The following is a 22982-nucleotide window of genomic DNA, read 5'->3' as shown; positions in this document are numbered from 1 at the left end:
TAGGAAATAATTAATGGTTGAGAAGCGGTATAGGAAATAATTAATTTGAGGGGAAGTATAGGAAATAATTAATGGTGGGGGGCAGTATAGGAAATAATTAATTTGAGGGGAAGTATAGGAAATAATTAATTTGAGGGGAAGTATAGGAAATAATAAATGGTGTAGAGGCAGTATAGGAAATAATTAATTTGAGGGGCAGTATAGGAAATAATTAATGGTGAGGGTCAGCATAGGAAATAATTAATTATGAGGGGCAGTATAGGAAATAATTAATTATGAGGGGCAGTATAGGAAACAATTAATTATGAGGGGCAGAATAGGGAATAATTAATTATGAGGGGCAGAATAGGAAATAATTAATTATGAGGGGCAGTATAGGAAATAATTAAGAGGGGCAGTTTAGGAAATAATTAATTTGAGGGGAAGTATAGGAAATAATTAATGGTTGAGAAGCGGTATAGGAAATAATTAATTTGAGGGGAAGTATAGGAAATAATTAATGGTGTAGGGGCAGTATAGGAAATAATTAATTTGAGGGGCAGTATAGGAAATAATTAATGGTGAGGGGCAGCATGGGAAATAATTAAGAATGAGGGGCAGTATAGGAGATAATTAATTTGAGGGGCAACATAGGGAATAATTATGAGGGGCAGTATAGGAAATAATTAATTTGAGGGGCAGTATAGGAAATAATTAATGGTGGGGGGAAACATAGGAAATAATTAATGGTGGGGGCAGTATAGGAACTAATTAATGGTGGAGGGGCAGCATAGGATATATTTAATGGTGGAGGGGCAGTATAGGAAATATTTAATTTGAGGGGAAGTATAGGAAATAATTAATTTGAGGGGAATTATAGGAAATAATTAATGGTGGAGGGGCAGTATAAGAAATAATTAATGGTGGAGAAGCAGTATAGGAAATAATTAATTTTAGGGGAAGTATAGGAAATAATTAATTTGAGGGGAAGTATAGGAAATAATTAATGGTGTAGGGGCAGTATAGGAAATAATTAATTTGAGGGGCAGTATAGGAAATAATTAATTATGAGGGGCAGTATAGGAAATAATTAATTATGAGGGGCAGTATAGGAAATAATTAATGGTGAGGGGCAGCATAGGGAATAATTAATGGTGGAGGGGAAGTATAGGAAATAATTAATGGTGGAGGGGCAGTATAGGAAATAATTAATTATGAGGGGCAGTATAGGAAATAATTAATTATGAGGGGCAGTATAGGAAATAATAATGAGGGGCAGTATAGGAAATAATTAATTTGAGGGGAAGTATAGGAAATAATTAATGGTTGAGAAGCGGTATAGGAAATAATTAATTTGAGGGGAAGTATAGGAAATAATTAATGGTGGGGGGCAGTATAGGAAATAATTAATTTGAGGGGAAGTATAGGAAATAATTAATTTGAGGGGAAGCATAGGAAATAATAAATGGTGTAGAGGCAGTATAGGAAATAATTAATTTGAGGGGCAGTATAGGAAATAATTAATGGTGAGGGTCAGCATAGGAAATAATTAATTATGAGGGGCAGTATAGGAAATAATTAATTATGAGGGGCAGTATAGGAAACAATTAATTATGAGGGGCAGAATAGGGAATAATTAATTATGAGGGGCAGAATAGGAAATAATTAAGAGGGGCAGTTTAGGAAATAATTAATTTGAGGGGAAGTATAGGAAATAATTAATGGTTGAGAAGCGGTATAGGAAATAATTAATTTGAGGGGAAGTATAGGAAATAATTAATGGTGTAGGGGCAGTATAGGAAATAATTAATTTGAGGGGCAGTATAGGAAATAATTAATGGTGAGGGGCAGCATGGGAAATAATTAAGAATGAGGGGCAGTATAGGAGATAATTAATTTGAGGGGCAACATAGGGAATAATTATGAGGGGCAGTATAGGAAATAATTAATTTGAGGGGCAGTATAGGAAATAATTAATGGTGGGGGGAAACATAGGAAATAATTAATGGTGGGGGCAGTATAGGAACTAATTAATGGTGGAGGGGCAGCATAGGATATATTTAATGGTGGAGGGGCAGTATAGGAAATATTTAATTTGAGGGGAAGTATAGGAAATAATTAATTTGAGGGGAAGTATAGGAAATAATTAATGGTGGAGGGGCAGTATAAGAAATAATTAATGGTGGAGAAGCAGTATAGGAAATAATTAATTTTAGGGGAAGTATAGGAAATAATTAATTTGAGGGGCAGTATAGGAAATAATTAATGGTGTAGGGGCAGTATAGGAAATAATTAATTTGAGGGGCAGTATAGGAAATAATTAATTATGAGGGGCAGTATAGGAAATAATTAATTATGAGGGGCAGTATAGGAAATAATTAATGGTGAGGGGCAGCATAGGGAATAATTAATGGTGGAGGGGAAGTATAGGAAATAATTAATGGTGGAGGGGCAGTATAGGAAATAATTAATTATGAGGGGCAGTATAGGAAATAATTAATTATGAGGGGCAGTATAGGAAATAATTAATTATGAGGGGCAGTATAGGAAATAATTAATTATGACGGGCAGTATAGGAAATAATTAATGGTGAGGGGCAGCATAGGGAATCATTAATGGTGGAGGGGAAGTATGGGAAATAAATAATGGTGGAGGGGCAGTATAGGAAATAATTAATGGTGGAGGGGCAGTATAGGAAATAATTAATGGTGGAGGGGCAGTATAGGAAATAATTATCGGTGGAGGGGCAGCTTAGGAAATAATTAATGGTGGAGGGGCAGTATAGTAAATACTTAATTTGAGGGTGTTAGAGTAGTTTAACTTGCTTGGTTAACTAATTTAGTTATCTGCTTCTTTACTTATGTTATCATGAACTTTGTACACACTAAGAATCTGGAATACAGAAATATAGTTTGTTTATGCACAACGGTTGCACAATAGTTGGCCTCTGACTTGGATGTTGGACGGATGCGGAGGACCACAAGGATATGTAGGGGTATAATCGGATTTTGATAAACAATGTTGTGAAATCTGTATAAATGTTAAATGGGAAACACATGTCTGTTTTTATCCTTTTTCCACATTTTTCTATATTTCATTAATCATGCTGTCATAAGTTACTTACGTAAATGATATAAAACACTCCTATTTTGAAAAGGTATAAAATAAACTGCGTGGGGATAATTTTTCAGATCTCCATGATACAGATATATCGTTGTCTGTGTCTATGTTATTTCGGCCGTTTTATTATTTTAATTAATTACTCTCTGCCTGATTGATATTGAACTCTTTATTACTTCAACATTTTGGAGGCCCCGTACGAGATCCTGAACCTTGATCTGAAGACTGGCCGGCAAGAGCAGCTCCCTGGTTGAGGAAATCGTATCCTAGGTGAGTGAGCCCTTGTCTCACTGCTTTCCTACGCTAAGGGCTGTTTTGGCTCAGTCCAGATTGCAAGCTCCAGGCATCATCGCAGGTAGATTGTGATTAATTTTTAATATAGAATTTTTTTGAGGGGTTATATATATATATCTTATTTTTAAGCTTTTGTAAAAGTTTCTAATAATTTTTTTCCTTTCTCCCTAATCTTTCCTACCTTTTTACCTCCCTTTCTCTATCCCTCCTACTTGGATTCCTGCCTCAAATGTCATATTGAATCATATTGTATTGATTTACTTGGTTTATTTTTGTTACTAACCATTTGCCTGTGCCTTTCTTAGATATGCGTATGTAAGCCAGTGTGTTTCTGTGTCTTCTGTCTGTGAGATTTGATTTCCTTGTCCTGTTTGTCCAAACACCCATGAGACTCCTTGCTTGTGGAATGCTTGTATGAGGGTTAAATAAACCATACCCTGTGTGAAGAGCGTTAGTGATCAGATCACGCTCTGCCTGACTGTCATAAAGGAGTCCGTTAGTATAATTAAAATATATTTGAAGTTGTAGGTATTTAAAACTTCAAATTAGTTCAGCCTTTAGTGAATAGTAAAAACACCCAGGCACATTGTGTGTGTGACTGCTTTTGTTGAGTTGTTTTTGTCTTGTGTACACTGCAAAGGGTTGATATCTATTAGCCCAGCGCAGCCTGAGTGAAGTGGCTAATCCTGGCAACAGGAGAGGTCCAATTGAGTCGGGATAGGACTTCTGTAGTTCCCGGTGATTGACCTGGTTCGCCAAGGGGCACCGAGTCAGGAGTCAGTCTGTCTCTCTATATGTTATTTCTGCTTTTAACACATCCTGCCTATAAGTAGTGGTAATTATCACCAGATTCTCCAGTATCTTGCTGCTAAAAATCTATCTTGCTGCTAAAATAGTGAGAGAAGGTAATGTTGCTGTGCACATATATGTTTTTTGAGAATTAGGGTAGAATCACCAGGGGTGTATAAGCATACTAATGTATGAAGAGTATATAGCTATTGTTATTGGATCACTTTTGTGGTTCTTTGTTTATACCTACTTGTGGTGCAGGATTTGTCAGCAAGCACGAGAACCTCCTCGTACTGAGATACAGCTAGTTTCCTATACAGAATTTACAAACGTCTAGTCTGACCAACTCAGGGGATTTGTGAATTCAGAGTGATTTTACATAGCGGGATATTACACTGTGCAATTAGCTACTGCACGGCTGACTGCTATGGGACTTATCTTTTCTAAATCCAGGAAAGGGGCAGGAAAGGTCATCCCCAAGATTACAATGAAGGATTTAGTTAAGGTAGAGCATGGGAAATGGGCAATCAAGAATGCCAAGACTATCCTTAAGAGAGCTGGTATGCCACCAGTTGGATGTCTTGATGCTAATAGGTGGAAGAGATTTCTAAAGGAGGAGAAGGACTGGATAGACAGGCATGGGTATCGCATGCAAGTTGATGTGAAAGATGCAAAACACCCAAGAGTGAGTTTGCAAGTGTCTGCTGGAGACTAAATAGTTTCCCTAGTAATTCTCCAGTTTCCCCTGTAGGAGTGTCAACTCCTTACACCCTTACACGTCCACGGTTATTAACAAAGATACTTAGGGATGGAGAGAGCTGGAGTGCTCATAGCATCAATGGTAGGGGAGAGAGAAGTAATGTAGTTGAAGAACCTAATAAGGATAAAATGAATTTGCGTTCAGCAACATGGGTTTGTAAATGTGGTACTGTGCATACTCATGAGACTAGTCCAGGATGTTCTACATGTGGTCAGCAGACACCTAGAGGAGTAGCAGCATTTCCTGTTATAACTCAGAGGACAACAGAGGGAGAATCAACTGACACAGTACAGCGAATAACCTGGTATAAGCCCTGGACCCAGGGGGAACAATTAATAATGGTTGACAAATTACCAGACCCATACAAAAATCCTAATGGGTTCTACAAAAATATGGAGAGGATTCGACTAACATATGATGCAGCATGGGTTGATTTGTATTCCCTCTGTAGTGCTGCAGCAGGATTTCCTTTTGTTGACAGGATAACTAGTGTACCTGTTACAGGGATTAATGGAATTGAGGAGGTTCCAGTTAATGGAAATGAAAGACTGAGCAAGTCAGGTGAAATGTTCATGAAGAGGCTTAAAATTGTGACCAAGGAGATATTTAGTCAATCTGGGATTGGATTGCCTGAAGCTTTCCAATTCTCTGATGAGTCTGTGGACAAGTATCATGCGAGGTTAGTTTCTATTTTTGTGGACCAAGACTTTAATGTGTCACAATCAGATGGCAGAGATGGGAGGATATTGAGAACGTGTTTCATAAATGGTTTAAGAGAAGAATTAAAGACAGAATTGCTGAGAATCCGCCCAGAATGTATGCATACTCCCTTGGAGCAATCGTTGGTTGTTCTTCGGAGTTTAGAGGAGCAAATTAACAAAAAGAAAAAGAAGCAGGCAGCCAAACAGACAACTGTACCTATACTGATTGCAGACTTAGCACAGGCAGTAGCAAGAAAGGAGAACCAACAAGGGGACAATGAAAAAATGGACAGGTTTAGGAAGAAGGGACTGTGTTTTGAGTGTGGAGGAAGAGGACATATGAAAAAGGATTGTCCTTCAAGAGGCAGGGGTAATCAAGGAGGTCGCTCTGATGACTCTCAACGTAAAAATTTTGGAAATCGTCCCTTTAGGGATTAGGAAATTGGCAGCCCCCAACTAGTGAAGTCCTCGGTAGTGATTGTGCCACCCCATTCTGGTCCTAATGCATCAGTTAAATTGACACTACCTGATGGCCACGATGTCAACTGTATGGTGGACACGGGGGCGAGCCGTACAATTATCACTTCTCATGATATCCCACGTGAGTATCTGGGGACTACACAGGTTGTAGGTACGGGGTTGGGGGGCAAGCCCTGCATGCTACGAGAAACAAAACCCTTAAAATTGCGATTATCAGACACCACCGAGCTTTGCATGCAGCTTTTGGTTTCTGAAGATTGCCCTGTGAATTTACTTGGTGCCGATGTTCTAAATGCAATAAATGCTGTTATCAGATTTGGGAAAAAAGGGATATCGGTAACAGGGCCCCTTACTGAGCCTATTCTTGCGGTACTAACTGCTATGTTTAACCCATTACAGGAGCAACGGTGGAAGGGAAATGAGCAGGACATGGAGGTAGCAGATATGCTTGCACAAGTTCCTCCTGAATTATGGGTAAAGAGTAAAACGGATGTAGGGCTGCTCAGAGTAACCCCGGTAAAAATTAAATTGAAGCCAGGAGCAGTACCTGTAAAGATGAAACAATACCCCCTGAGCAAGGAACAGACAGAGGCCATAGCAGTGCAAATTGAAGAGTACCTTAAAATTGGGGTCATAAGGGAGTGCCGATCCCCTTATAATACACCACTTTTTCCGGTAAGGAAAAAGACAGAACCAGGACAGCCCCCGGTATACAGGATGGTACATGATCTTAGAGAAATAAATAAACTCATGATCATAGATACTCCTATAGTGCCAAATCCCCACACCTTGTTGAATCAAATTCCTCCAGGGGCTGTATATTTTACTGTAATTGATCTGGCAAATGCTTTCTTTTCAGTCCCAGTAGATGAAGAAAGTCAGTTGTATCTGTCTTTTACTTTTTTTGCCAGGCAGCTCTGCTGGACTAGGTTGCCCCAAGGGGGAGCTACATCGCCTTCAGAGTTTTCTGAAGCAATGGCTAGGATACTCCTCTCTTGGCATCCAGAGGATGATAGCACTTGTTTGCTTCAGTATGTGGATGATTTACTCATTTGTACAAAGACTAAATCCATTTGTCTCAAGGAAACTTTGTCACTCCTTTTGTTTTTGCAATTGGAAGGATGCAGAGTTTCCAAAGACAAATTGCAGGTTGCCAGACTCAAGGTGGTGTTCCTGGGACATTGTATATCCCAGCAGACAAAACACATTACACCAGACCGTAAAGATGCAGTTGCTCGGCTTGCTGAACCCAGGACAGTCCGTGAATTGAGGACATTTTTGGGTTTAGTTAGCTATTGTAGAGAGTGGATTTCATCCGCCTCTTCCTTAATGCAACCACTGTTTGATGTTCTGGCATCCTGCAATAAAGGCCAGCAGTTCTCGCTTACTCTGGAGGCTAAAGAGGGGTTCAAAAATTTAAAGGAAGCCATAACCTCAGCTCCGGCTTTGGGAATTCCTAATTATGACTTAAATTTCAGTTTGTTTTGTCATGAAGTCAACGGACATGCAAAGGGGGTGTTAACCCAATTGCATGGAGGTAAACACCGTCCCCTTGGATATTATTCAGTACAGCTGGACACAGTGATCAGGGGTGCACCCTCTTGCATTCGCGCTGTGGCAGCATGTGCACTACTAACAGACAAAGTTGCTGATATGGTTCTAGACCACGCATTAACTATCTTTGTACCGCATGCAGTACAGGAATTGCTATCGCAAGCTCGAATAAGACATTTATCAATGGCAAGACTAACAAAGTATGAGGTGACACTTTTAACTCCACCTAACATTACTATTAAGAGATGTACTATCCTTAATCCAGCTACTCTGCTACCTGAATTGAATGAGGAAGAGCAGCCTGATATTGATGCAGATCATGATTGTTTTGAGTTAATGAAAACTGAAACAAAAGAGCTTGACAATGTAACTGAATTACCAATTCCAAATGCTGACTTTGAGTTTTTTGTTGATGGTTCCAGGTACTATCTTGATGGGAGACCATACACCGGATATGCTGTGACCACCTTGGAAGAAGTGGTAAAACAGGGTTCACTCCCTTCCGGGTGCTCGGCCCAGGAGGCAGAGTTGAAGGCACTCACTGAGGCATGTATAATGGCTGAGGGACAAACTGTAAACATATATACCGATTCACGTTACTGTTTTGGCATTGCGCATGATTACGGCCAGATATGGCGGAGTAGAGATTTTGTTGGGTCCTCAGGCAAACCCATCAAGAATGCTGAGGCGGTGGCTCAACTTTTCCGAGCATTAGCCTTACCTAAATTGGTTGCAATAATTAAGGTACAAGCTCATACCAAGGAACAATCTAAGGAAGCAGAAGGGAACCGCAGGGCCGATGCAGCAGCTAAACAGGCAGCTCTGCTTCCCCTCCCCTTATCAGCTCACACCGTGGCCCTAGTGCCACATAAGGGGGAGGTGGATATGGACCTTCTCAGACAATTTCAGGAACAATCTCCTAGACAGGAGAAAGAGGAGTGGAAGAAGAAAGGAGCTGAGAAGAACGAGGAAGGTATGTATGCAATTAGTACAAAATTATGCCTTCCTCGAGCACTCTACTCTATGATGTGTGCCACAGTACATGGACCTACCCATCAGTCTAAGGAAGCAATGGTAAGTTTGGTCAATCAAGGATGGATGGCCCCGGGATTCAACAACGCTGCTACTAGGTATGTTCAAGGTTGTATCATATGCGCATGCCATAACACTGGTAAGACAGTTAAAGTACCTTTGAGGTGCAGCCCAAAGCCATTCTACCCGTTTCAGAGACTACAGATAGATTTCATTCAGCTTCCACGAGTGGGCACATATGAGTATGTTCTGGTGTGTGTTGATCTCTTCTCGGGATGGCCAGAAGCTTGGCCCACAGCAAAAGCAAATGCAAAGACAGTGGCAAAAAAAATCTTGGCAGAAGTGGTGTGTCGATATGGGGTGCCTGAAGTTATTGAGAGTGATAGAGGGACCCATTTCACCTCTGAAATCTTACAGGAAATATTACAATCTCTGGGAATTGAGCAAGCTTTCCATACCCCTTACCATCCCCAGAGCAGTGGGAAGGTGGAAAGATTAAATGGTACATTGAAGTTAAAAATCCAGAAAGCCATGGCTGAAACGGGTAAACCTTGGACAGAATGTTTGCCATTAGCTTTACATACGGTCAGGACAACGCCAACTAGAAAAGCCCAATTAAGTCCCTATGAAATCTTATTTGGGGCTGCTCCAAGGACAGGTTTTTATTTTCCTCAACAGCTCCAGGCATTACATTCAGACATGACACAATATGTAAGTGCAGTACATAAGAATTTGCAACAAATTCACAATCGTGTTTTTAGTTCCATTCCAGATCCTTCCTCCATTGAAGGCACCCATCCACTGAAGCCCGGAGACGGTTAAAAGACACGTGAGAAAGGCATTGGATCCACGTTTTGATGGTCCATTCCAAGTCCAGTTGACTACTCCCACATCAGTAAAACTGGAGGGGAAACCAACCTGGATTCACGCTTCCCATTGCAAAAAGTTGCTTAAATCATGAAATTAGGGAAGTATATCGTGTCTTATTTTCTTTATTTCCAAATTATTGTTTTAACTAAGGGAGAGATAAGTATGACGGAAAATAAGTTCATCAAGTATCATAAAATTGTGGCTGAAATGAGAAATCTCTCAGATTGCTGGATTTGCAGTCACTCACCTGTTTCTGCTAATTCTATGCCATATGCCGCCAACCCTTTACCGATAGAAGAGTTGTTACAAGTCCCCTGTCATGACTTGTTCCCCTTACGGTTAGATTCTCCACAACGGGATACCGCTATATCCTTACCTGTAATCGGGTGGGTAAAACAACCCTGGTGGCAAGTTAATATATCATCTAGAATTGGTACTTGGTACAAGTATGACCATAGGGAAGATGGGTGGAAAGGGAGGCCACAGGCATCCATAGAGGTTGGAGAAGTCCCTAACAGAAATCTCAAAATAAGTTTTGCTGGTGAAGAAAGGGATTATGCTAATGCTCAGAAGTACTATTTGACTAGAGTATTACATGATTTGCACTGGAATTACACCACACTTTTTCCCTCAGGTGACAAGGCTGAGTGTTTTAAATCAGGTGCCTTCTTTAGACCAAATTATCTAGGAGAAAATATTGATGAAGAAGTGGAAGGCATTAAGGGGGATGGAGCAGATGACATGAGTATTGATCCTAGGAAACGGGTACCTAGTCATCCAAAATGTGGCCCTCTTATGTTTTATCAAATTGTTACAAGTGATGACAACCCCGAACCGTGGTGTCTGTATGATGAAACTGTCATGTTAATCTCTATAGTAGATGCTTTGGTTCGAAGGTGGCAGTTTAAGTTACCCAATGATGTATATATAGTCTGTGAAAATCAGGCATTTAAATGGCTACCCCAGGGAGCAGGGGGGACTTGTACTCTAGCTAGGCTGGAGCCAGCTACTTGGGTTTGGGATTCTAAGGATATTCCCTTTGAACATTTACCAGCACATATGTTGTCAAAAAGGGAGACACCCCATTTTCCCAAAATGCCTGAAACACCACAATTCAACCATCCTACTAAGTTAATACATGCAAAACCTACTTGGGCTGAGAGAGTTGGTATGTATGCCCCAGTAATTAACAGTTACTTCTTATCAGAAGGAATTCTCAGAAATGCCAAGGAAATTGAGGATTTGGGGGAGCTGTTTGATAACATCACAGATTATCTTTTTGATGCAGTGGCTGTAACATCTATATATTTGAAACAGTTAATTATTGTTACTAATCAGCATGCAGTAGTATTGGATTATCTTACCGCAGCCCAGGGTGGTTTGTGTCAGATAGTAGGTTCGGCATGTTGTCATTTTATTGATCCCAATGGCACCTTTCAGATCATTCATGATTTGAATCGAGCAAACCAACTTAAAGAGGGGTTTAGGGGTACTCATCTAGCGCCACCCGAATTCACCTGGCCAGATTGGCTATCATGGCTTAACCCATTCAATTGGTTTAAAGGAATTGGAGGGTGGATATCGGGAATTTTCCATATGTTGATACAAGGTTGTTTCCTAATACTGATAATTTTTATTCTAGTGAAGATTTTCCTTTTAATATTGAAAAAGATCCTAAAGTCCAATTGTTTTGCAGGACAATCGAAATCAGCTAATTTGACTATCATCAAAGACTCCACATCCCCAGTAATGATGATGACCATACCTGCTCCACTCCCTCAAGTAGAGATACAGACTTCAGATATGGATGCATCAACCACAACAGCTCCAAGCCCAGCTTCACAGTTTAAGTGCACCTATTGTGGAAAACAAGCCGTGGAGAATCTCGCCAATTGCATTTATTGTGGAGTAGTGTTATAATGCTACTCCTATACATTCTTATTAATGGACTTATCTAATGGAAACATTATGACGACTCCTATTAATGGACTTATCTAGTGGAAACATTATGAAACATATTTCCTCTTCTTTTACTAGTTTATGTGAACTAAGAAAAGTTGAGATAGGGGAAGCAGTGGGGTTTTCTGGATGGATGCTGGACGTCCCATAATTTGTGAGGACTAGTGCTCTCACACATTGTGTAGGAAGGATGACCTTATGCACTGTTTCCCATGGAAATTGAGGCTAGGTAGAGAGGGATAGTTCATGTATCTAGTAAAGAATGGATAAAAAGGAGGGAATGTTAGAGTAGTTTAACTTGCTTGGTTAACTAATTTAGTTATCTGCTTCTTTACTTATGTTATCATGAACTTTGTACACACTAAGAATCTGGAATACAGAAATATAGTTTGTTTATGCACAACGGTTGCACAATAGTTGGCCTCTGACTTGGATGTTGGACGGATGCGGAGGACCACAAGGATATGTAGGGGTATAATCGGATTTTGATAAACAATGTTGTGAAATCTGTATAAATGTTAAATGGGAAACACATGTCTGTTTTTATCCTTTTTCCACATTTTTCTATATTTCATTAATCATGCTGTCATAAGTTACTTACGTAAATGATATAAAACACTCCTATTTTGAAAAGGTATAAAATAAACTGCGTGGGGATAATTTTTCAGATCTCCATGATACAGATATATCGTTGTCTGTGTCTATGTTATTTCGGCCGTTTTATTATTTTAATTAATTACTCTCTGCCTGATTGATATTGAACTCTTTATTACTTCAACAAGGGGAAGTATAGGAAATAATTAATTTGAGGGGCAGTATAGGAAATGATTAATGGTGGAGGGGCAATATAGGAAATAATTAATTTGAGGGGCAGTACAGGAAATGATTAATGGTGAGGGGCAGCATAGGAAATAATTAATGGTGGGGGGCAGTATAGGAAATAATTAATTTGAGGGGCAGTATAGGAAATAATTAATTTGAGGGGAAGTATAGGAAATAATTAATTATGAGGGGCAGTATAGGAAATAATTAATGGTGAGGGGCAGCATAGGGAATAATTAATTATGAGGGGCAGTATAGGAAATAATTAAGAGGGGCAGTTTAGGAAATAATTAATTTGAGGGGAAGTATAGGAAATAATTAATGGTTGAGAAGCGGTATAGGAAATAATTAATTTGAGGGGAAGTATAGGAAATAATTAATGGTGTAGGGGCAGTATAGGAAATATTTAATTTGAGGGGCAGTAGAGGAAATAATTAATGGTGAGGGGCAGCATAGGAAATAATTAAGTATGAGGGGCAGTATAGGAGATAATTTATTTGAGGGGCAGCATAGGGAATAATTAATGGTGGAGGGGCAGTATAGGAAATAATTAATGGTGGAGGGGCAGTATAGGAAATAATTAATGGTGGAGGGGCAGTATAGGAAATAATTATGAGGGGCAGTATAGGAAATAATTATGAGGTGCGGTATAGGAAATAATTAATGGTGAGGGGCAGCATAGGAAATAATTAATTTCAGGGCCAACATAGGGAATAATTATGAGGGGCAGTATAGGGAATAATTAATTTGAGGGAAAGTATAGGAAATAATTAATGGTGTAGAGGCAGTATAGGAAATAATTAATTTTAGGGGCAGTATAGGAAATAATTAATGGTGAGGGTCAGCATAGAAAATAATTAATTATGAGGGGCAGTATAGGAAATATTTTATTATTAGGGGCAGTATAGGAAATAATTAATTATGATGGGCAGTATAGGGAATAATTAATTATGAGGGGCAGTATAGGAAATAATTAACTATGAGGGGCAGTATAGGAAATAATTAACTATGAGGGGCAGTATAGGAAATAATTAATTATGAGGGGCAGTATAGGAAATAATTAATGGTGAGTGGCAGCATAGGGAATAATTAATTATGAGGGACAGTATAGGAAATAATTATGAGGGGCAGTATAGGAAATAATTAATTTGAGGGAAGTATAGGAAATAATTAATGGTGTAGGGGCAGTATAGGAAATAATTAATTTGAGGGGCAGTATAGGAAATAATTAATGGTGAGGGGCAGTATAGGAAATAATTAATGGTGAGGGTCAGCATAGGAAATAATTAATTATGAGGGGCAGTATAGGAAATAATTAATTATGAGGGGCAGTATAGGAAATAATTAATGGTAAGGGGCAGCATAGGGAATAATTAATTATGAGGGGCAGTATAGGAAATAATTATGAGGGGCAGTATAGGAAATAATTAATTATGAGGGGCAGTATAGGAAATAATTGATGGTGTAGAGGCAGCATAGGGAATAATTAATGGTGAGGGGCAGCATAGGAAATAATTAATGGTGGAGGGGAAGTATAGGAAATAATTAATGGTGGAGGGGCAGTATAAGAAATAATTAATTATGAGAGGCAGTATAGGAAATAATTATCGGAGGAGGGGCAGCTTAGGAAATTATTAATGGTGGGGGGGCAGTATAGGAAATAATTAATTTGAGGGGAAGTATAGGAAATAATTAATTTGAGGGGAAGTATAGGAAATAATTAATGGTGGGGGGCAGTATAGGAAATAATTATCGGTGGAGGGGCAGCTTAGGAAATAATTAATGGTGGGGGGGCAGTATAGGAAATAATTAATTTGAGGGGAAGTATAGTAAATACTTAATTTGAGGGGAAGTATAGGAAATAATTATGAGGGGCAGTATAGGAAATAATTATGAGGGACAGAATAGGAAATAATTAACGGTGGAGGGGCAGCTTAGGAAATAATTAATGGTGGAGGGGCAGTATAGGAAATAATTAATTTGAGGGGAAGTATAGGAAATAATAAATGGTGTAGGGGCAGAATAGGAAATAATTAATTATGAGGGGCAGTATAAGAGATAATTAATTTGAGGGGCAACATAGGGAATAATTATGAGGGGCAGTATAGGAAATAATTAATTATGAGGGGCAGTATAGGAAATAATTAATTATGAGGGGCAGTATAGGAAATAATTAATGGTGAGGGGCAGCATAGGGAATAATTATGAGGGGCAGTATTGGAAATAATTATGAGGTGCGGTATGGGAAATAATTAATGGTGAGGGGCAGCATAGGAAATAATTAATTTGAGGGGCAGCATAGGAAATAATTAATGGTGAGGGGAAGTATAGGAAATAATTAATTTGAGGGGCAGTATAGGAAATAATTAAGTATGAGGGGCAGTATAGGAGATAATTATGAGGGGCAGTATAGGAAATAATTATGAGGGGCAGCATAGGAAATAATTAAGTATGAGGGGCAGTATAGGGAATAATTATGAGGGGCAACATAGGGAATAATTATGAGGGGCAGTATAGGAAATAATTAATTTGAGGGGAAGTATAGGAAATAATTAATGGTGTAGAGGCAGTATAGGAAATAATTAATTATGAGGGGCAGTATAGGAAATAATTAATTATGAGGGCCAGTATAGGAAATAATTAATGGTGAGGGGCAGCATAGGGAATAATTAATGGTGAGGGGCAGCATAGGAAATAATTAATGGTGGAGGGGAAGTATAGGAAATAATTAATGGTGGAGGGGCAGTATAGGAAATAATTTATTTCAGGGCCAACATAGGGAATAATTATGAGGGGCAGTATAGGAAATAATTAATTTGAGGGGAAGTATAGGAAATAATTAATGGTGTAGAGGCAGTATAGGAAATAATTAATTTGAGGGGCAGTATAGGAAATAATTAATGGTGAGGGTCAGCATAGGAAATAATTAATTATGAGGGGCAGTATAGGAAATAATTAATTATGAGGGGCAGTATAGGAAATAATTAATTATGAGGGGCAGTATAGGGAATAATTAATTATGAGGGACAGTATAGGAAATAATTATGAGGGGCAGTATAGGAAATAATTAATTTGAGGGGAAGTATAGGAAATAATTAATGGTTGAAAAGCGGTATAAGAAAAAAATAATTTGAGGGGAAGTATAGGAAATAATTAATGGTGTAGGGGCAGTATAGGAAATAATTAATGGTGAGGGGCAGTATAGGAAATAATTAATGGTGAGGGGCAGTATAGGAAATAATTAATGGTAAGGGGCAGCATAGGGAATAATTAATTATGAGGGGCAGTATAGGAAACAATTAATTATGAGGGGCAGAATAGGGAATAATTAATTATGAGGGGCAGAATAGGAAATAATTAATTATGAGGGGCAGTATAGGAAATAATTGATGGTGTAGAGGCAGCATAGGGAATAATTAATGGTGAGTGGCAGCATAGGAAATAATTAATGGTGAGTGGCAGCATAGGAAATAATTAAGTATGAGGGGCAGTATAGGAGATAATTAATTTGAGGGGAAGTATAGGAAATAATTAATTTGAGCGGAAGTATAGGAAATAATTAATGGTGAGGGGCAGCATAGGAAATAATTAATGGTGGGGGGCAGTATAGGAAATAATTAATGGTGGAGGGGCAGCATAGGAAATATTTAATGGTGGAGGGGCAGTATAGGAAATAATTAATTAGAGGGGAAGTATAGGAAATAATTAATTTGAGGGGAAGTATAGGAAATAATAAATTTGAGGGGAAGTATAGGAAATAATTAATGGTGTAGGGGCAGTATAGGAAATAATTAATTTGAGGGGCAGTATAGGAAATAATTAATGGTGAGGGGCAGCATAGGAAATAATTAATGGTGGGGGCAGTATAGGAAATAATTAATGGTGGGGGCAGTATAGGAAATAATTAATGGTGGAGGGGCAGCATAGGATATATTTAATGGTGGAGGGGCAGTATAGGAAATATTTAATTTGAGGGGAAGTATAGGAAATAATTAATTTGAGGGGAAGTATAGGAAATAATTAATGGTGGAGGGGCAGTATAAGAAATAATTAATGGTGGAGAAGCAGTATAGGAAATAATTAATTTTAGGGGAAGTATAGGAAATAATTAATTTGAGGGGAAGAATAGGAAATAATTAATGGTGTAGGGGCAGTATAGGAAATAATTAATTTGAGGGGCAGTATAGGAAATAATTAATGGTGAGGGGCAGCATAGGAAATAATTAAGTATGAGGGGCAGTATAGGAGATAATTAATTTGAGGGGCAACATAGGGAATAATTATGAGGGGCAGTATAGGAAATAATTAATGGTGGAGGGGCAGCATAGGAAATATTTAATGGTGGGGGGCAGTATAGGAAATAATTAATGGTGTGGAGGCAGAATAGGGAATAATTAATGGTGAGGGGCAGCATAGGAAATAATTAATGGTGAGGGGCAGTATAGGAAATAATTAATGGTGGAGGGGCAGCATAGGAAATATTAAATGGTGGAGGGGCAGTATAGGAAATAATTAATTTGAGGGGAAGTATAGGAAATAATTAATGGTGGAGGGGCAGTATAGGAAATAATTAATGGTGGAGGGGCAGTATAGGAAATAATTAATTTGAGGGGCAGTATAGGAAATAATTAATGGTGAAGGGCAGCATAGGAAATAAATAATGGTGGGGGGCAGTATAGGAAATTATTAATTATGAGGGGCAGTATAGGAAATAATTAATGGTGTAGAGGCAGCATAGGAAATAATTAATGGTGGAGGGGAAGTATAGGAAATAATTAATTTGAGGGGCAGTATAGGAAATAATTAATTTGAGGGGAAGTATAGGAAATAAATAATTTGAGGGGAAGTATAGGAAATAATTAATGGTGGAGGGGCAGCATAGGAAATAATTAATTATGAGGGGCAGTATAGGAGATAATTAATTTGAGGGGCAACATAGGGAATAATTATGAGGGGCAGTATAGGAAATAATTAATTATGAGGGCCAGTATAGGAAATAATTAATGGTGAGGGGCAGCATAGGGAATAATTAATGGTGAGGGGCAGCATAGGAAATAATTAATGGTGGAGGGGAAGTATAGGAAATAATTAATGGTGGAGGGGCAGTATAGGAAATAATTTATTTCAGGGCCAACATAGGGAATAATTATGAGGGGAAGTATAGGAAATAATTAATTAGAGGGGAAGTATAGGAAATAATTAATGGTGGAGGGGCAATATAGGAAATAATTAATTTGATGGGCAGTATAGGAAATAATTAATGGTGAGGGGCAGCATAAGGAATAATTAATTATGAGGGGCAGTATAGGAAATAATTATGAGGGGCAGTATAGGAAATAATTAATTTGAGGGGAAGTATAGGAAATAATTAATGGTTGAGAAGCGGTATAGGAAATAATTAATTTGAGGGGAAGTATAGGAAATAATTAATGGTGGGGGGCAGTATAGGAAATAATTAATTTGAGGGGAAGTATAGGAAATAATTAATTTGAGGGGAAGTATAGGAAATAATAAATGGTGTAGAGGCAGTATAGGAAATAATTAATTTGAGGGGCAGTATAGGAAATAATTAATGGTGAGGGTCAGCATAGGAAATAATTAATTATGAGGGGCAGTATAGGAAATAATTAATTATGAGGGGCAGTATAGGAAACAATTAATTATGAGGGGCAGAATAGGGAATAATTAATTATGAGGGGCAGAATAGGAAATAATTAATTATGAGGGGCAGTATAGGAAATAATTAAGAGGGGCAGTTTAGGAAATAATTAATTTGAGGGGAAGTATAGGAAATAATTAATGGTTGAGAAGCGGTATAGGAAATAATTAATTTGAGGGGAAGTATAGGAAATAATTAATGGTGTAGGGGCAGTATAGGAAATAATTAATTTGAGGGGCAGTATAGGAAATAATTAATGGTGAGGGGCAGCATGGGAAATAATTAAGAATGAGGGGCAGTATAGGAGATAATTAATTTGAGGGGCAACATAGGGAATAATTATGAGGGGCAGTATAGGAAATAATTAATTTGAGGGGCAGTATAGGAAATAATTAATGGTGGGGGGAAACATAGGAAATAATTAATGGTGGGGGCAGTATAGGAACTAATTAATGGTGGAGGGGCAGCATAGGATATATTTAATGGTGGAGGGGCAGTATAGGAAATATTTAATTTGAGGGGAAGTATAGGAAATAATTAATTTGAGGGGAATTATAGGAAATAATTAATGGTGGAGGGGCAGTATAAGAAATAATTAATGGTGGAGAAGCAGTATAGGAAATAATTAATTTTAGGGGAAGTATAGGAAATAATTAATTTGAGGGGAAGTATAGGAAATAATTAATGGTGTAGGGGCAGTATAGGAAATAATTAATTTGAGGGGCAGTATAGGAAATAATTAATTATGAGGGGCAGTATAGGAAATAATTAATTATGAGGGGCAGTATAGGAAATAATTAATTATGAGGGGCAGTATAGGAAATAATTAATTATGAGGGGCAGTATAGGAAATAATTAATGGTGAGTGGCAGCATAGGGAATAATTAATTATGAGGGGCAGTATAGGAAATAATTATGAGGGGCAGTATAGGAAATAATTAATTTGAGGGAAGTATAGGAAATAATTAATGGTGTAGGGGCAGTATAGGAAATAATTAATTTGAGGGGCAGTATAGGAAATAATTAATGGTGAGGGGCAGTATAGGAAATAATTAATGGTGAGGGTCAGCATAGGAAATAATTAATTATGAGGGGCAGTATAGGAAATAATTAATTATGAGGGGCAGTATAGGAAATAATTAATGGTAAGGGGCAGCATAGGGAATAATTAATTATGAGGGGCAGTATAGGAAATAATTATGAGGGGCAGTATAGGAAATAATTAATTATGAGGGGCAGTATAGGAAATAATTGATGGTGTAGAGGCAGCATAGGGAATAATTAATGGTGAGGGGCAGCATAGGAAATAATTAATGGTGGAGGGGAAGTATAGGAAATAATTAATGGTGGAGGGGCAGTATAAGAAATAATTAATTATGAGAGGCAGTATAGGAAATAATTATCGGAGGAGGGGCAGCTTAGGAAATAATTAATGGTGGGGGGGCAGTATAGGAAATAATTAATTTGAGGGGAAGTATAGGAAATAATTAATTTGAGGGGAAGTATAGGAAATAATTAATTTGAGGGGAAGTATAGGAAATAATTAATGGTGGGGGGCAGTATAGGAAATAATTATCGGTGGAGGGGCAGCTTAGGAAATAATTAATGGTGGGGGGGCAGTATAGGAAATAATTAATTTGAGGGGAAGTATAGTAAATACTTAATTTGAGGGGAAGTATAGGAAATAATTATGAGGGGCAGTATAGGAAATAATTATGAGGGGCAGAATAGGAAATAATTAACGGTGGAGGGGCAGCTTAGGAAATAATTAATGGTGGAGGGGCAGTATAGGAAATAATTAATTTGAGGGGAAGTATAGGAAATAATAAATGGTGTAGGGGCAGAATAGGAAATAATTAATTATGAGGGGCAGTATAAGAGATAATTAATTTGAGGGGCAACATAGGGAATAATTATGAGGGGCAGTATAGGAAATAATTAATTATGAGGGGCAGTATAGGAAATAATTAATTATGAGGGGCAGTATAGGAAATAATTAATGGTGAGGGGCAGCATAGGGAATAATTATGAGGGGCAGTATTGGAAATAATTATGAGGTGCGGTATGGGAAATAATTAATGGTGAGGGGCAGCATAGGAAATAATTAATTTGAGGGGCAGCATAGGAAATAATTAATGGTGAGGGGAAGTATAGGAAATAATTAATTTGAGGGGCAGTATAGGAAATAATTAAGTATGAGGGGCAGTATAGGAGATAATTATGAGGGGCAGTATAGGAAATAATTATGAGGGGCAGCATAGGAAATAATTAAGTATGAGGGGCAGTATAGGGAATAATTATGAGGGGCAACATAGGGAATAATTATGAGGGGCAGTATAGGAAATAATTAATTTGAGGGGAAGTATAGGAAATAATTAATGGTGTAGAGGCAGTATAGGAAATAATTAATTATGAGGGGCAGTATAGGAAATAATTAATTATGAGGGCCAGTATAGGAAATAATTAATGGTGAGGGGCAGCATAGGGAATAATTAATGGTGAGGGGCAGCATAGGAAATAATTAATGGTGGAGGGGAAGTATAGGAAATAATTAATGGTGGAGGGGCAGTATAGGAAATAATTTATTTCAGGGCCAACATAGGGAATAATTATGAGGGGCAGTATAGGAAATAATTAATTTGAGGGGAAGTATAGGAAATAATTAATGGTGTAGAGGCAGTATAGGAAATAATTAATTATGAGGGGCAGTATAGGAAATAATTAATTATGAGGGCCAGTATAGGAAATAATTAATGGTGAGGGGCAGCATAGGGAATAATTAATGGTGAGGGGCAGCATAGGAAATAATTAATGGTGGAGGGGAAGTATAGGAAATAATTAATGGTGGAGGGGCAGTATAGGAAATAATTTATTTCAGGGCCAACATAGGGAATAATTATGAGGGGCAGTATAGGAAATAATTAATTTGAGGGGAAGTATAGGAAATAATTAATGGTTGAAAAGCGGCATAAGAAAAAAATAATTTGAGGGGAAGTATAGGAAATAATTAATGGTGTAGGGGCAGCATAGGAAATAATTAATGGTGAGGGGCAGTATAGGAAATAATTAATGGTGAGGGGCAGTATAGGAAATAATTAATGGTAAGGGGCAGCATAGGGAATAATTAATTATGAGGGGCAGTATAGGAAATAATTATGAGGGGCAGTATAGGAAATAATTAATTATGAGGGGCAGTATAGGAAATAATTGATGGTGTAGAGGCAGCATAGGGAATAATTAATGGTGAGTGGCAGCATAGGAAATAATTAATGGTGAGTGGCAGCATAGGAAATAATTAAGTATGAGGGGCAGTATAGGAGATAATTAATTTGAGGGGAAGTATAGGAAATAATTAATTTGAGCGGCAGTATAGGAAATAATTAATGGTGAGGGGCAGCATAGGAAATAATTAATGGTGGGGGGCAGTATAGGAAATAATTAATGGTGGAGGGGCAGCATAGGAAATATTTAATGGTGGAGGGGCAGTATAGGAAATAATTAATTAGAGGGGAAGTATAGGAAATAATTAATTTGAGGGGAAGTATAGGAAATAATAAATTTGAGGGGAAGTATAGGAAATAATTAATGGTGTAGGGGCAGTATAGGAAATAATTAATTTGAGGGGCAGTATAGGAAATAATTAATGGTGAGGGGCAGCATAGGATATATTTAATGGTGGAGGGGCAGTATAGGAAATATTTAATTTGAGGGGAAGTATAGGAAATAATTAATTTGAGGAGAAGTATAGGAAATAATTAATGGTGGAGGGGCAGTATAGGAAATAATTAATGGTGGAGAAGCAGTATAGGAAATAATTAATTTTAGGGGAAGTATAGGAAATAATTAATTTGAGGGGAAGAATAGGAAATAATTAATGGTGTAGGGGCAGTATAGGAAATAATTAATTTGAGGGGCAGTATAGGAAATAATTAATGGTGAGGGGCAGCATAGGAAATAATTAAGTATGAGGGGCAGTATAGGAGATAATTAATTTGAGGGGCAACATAGGGAATAATTATGAGGGGCAGTATAGGAAATAATTAATGGTGGAGGGGCAGCATAGGAAATATTTAATGGTGGGGGGCAGTATAGGAAATAATTAATGGTGTGGAGGCAGAATAGGGAATAATTAATGGTGAGGGGCAGCATAGGAAATAATTAATGGTGAGGGGCAGTATAGGAAATAATTAATGGTGGAGGGGCAGCATAGGAAATATTAAATGGTGGAGGGGCAGTATAGGAAATAATTAATTTGAGGGGAAGTATAGGAAACAATTAATGGTGGAGGGGCAGTATAGGAAATAATTAATGGTGGAGGGGCAGTATAGGAAATAATTAATGGTGAAGGGCAGCATAGGAAATAAATAATGGTGGGGGGCAGTATAGGAAATAATTAATTATGAGGGGCAGTATAGGAAATAATTAATGGTGTAGAGGCAGCATAGGAAATAATTAATGGTGGAGGGGAAGTATAGGAAATAATTAATTTGAGGGGCAGTATAGGAAATAATTAATTTGAGGGGAAGTATAGGAAATAAATAATTTGAGGGGAAGTATAGGAAATAATTAATGGTGGAGGGGCAGCATAGGAAATAATTAATTATGAGGGGCAGTATAGGAGATAATTAATTTGAGGGGCAACATAGGGAATAATTATGAGGGGCAGTATAGGAAATAATTAATTTGAGTGGAAGTATAGGAAATAATTAATTAGAGGGGAAGTATAGGAAATAATTAATGGTGGAGGGGCAGTATAGGAAATAATTAATTTGATGGGCAGTATAGGAAATAATTAATGGTGAGGGGCAGCATAGGGAATAATTAATTATGAGGGGCAGTATAGGAAATAATTATGAGGGGCAGTATAGGAAATAATTAATTTGAGGGGAAGTATAGGAAATAATTAATGGTTGAGAAGCAGTATAGGAAATAATTAATTATGAGGGGCAGTATAGGGAATAAT

The 22982-nt window shown here is 37.8% G+C and overlaps 1 protein-coding gene across 4 annotated transcripts; it reads left to right on the top strand.

Annotated features, from left to right (window-relative positions):
• Positions 1-2788: 2788 nt before the first annotated feature.
• On the top strand, positions 2789-12224 carry LOC140076227 (uncharacterized). Of its 4 annotated transcripts, XR_011849533.1 has the most exons (3): positions 2789-3454; positions 6523-6798; positions 11276-12224. XR_011849533.1 is itself a non-coding variant. In XM_072122741.1 (2 exons), the coding sequence occupies exon 1, from the start codon at positions 5071-5073 to the stop codon at positions 6079-6081; it is 1011 nt and encodes a 336-aa protein (XP_071978842.1). In that variant the 5' UTR covers positions 4388-5070; the 3' UTR covers positions 6082-6597; positions 11276-12224. The 4 variants fall into 4 exon arrangements, 2 of the variants coding, with proteins under 2 accessions (XP_071978842.1, XP_071978841.1); XR_011849534.1 differs by lacking the exon at positions 6523-6798; XM_072122741.1 differs by lacking the exon at positions 2789-3454 and having other exon boundaries at positions 4388-6597.
• The last annotated feature ends 10758 nt before the right edge of the window (positions 12225-22982 follow it).

Source organism: Engystomops pustulosus, chromosome 8 (assembly GCF_040894005.1).
Source record: "Engystomops pustulosus chromosome 8, aEngPut4.maternal, whole genome shotgun sequence".
NCBI classification, from domain to species: domain Eukaryota; kingdom Metazoa; phylum Chordata; class Amphibia; order Anura; family Leptodactylidae; genus Engystomops; species Engystomops pustulosus.
Note: the sequence above shows the minus strand (reverse complement) of the source record. Positions and strands in the feature narration are given on the sequence as shown.

Bases quoted from the DNA above. Each gene is read 5' to 3' on its own strand.
- LOC140076227 (XM_072122741.1), top strand. From the start codon at position 5,071: ATGAATTTGCGTTCAGCAACATGGGTTTGTAAATGTGGTACTGTGCAT.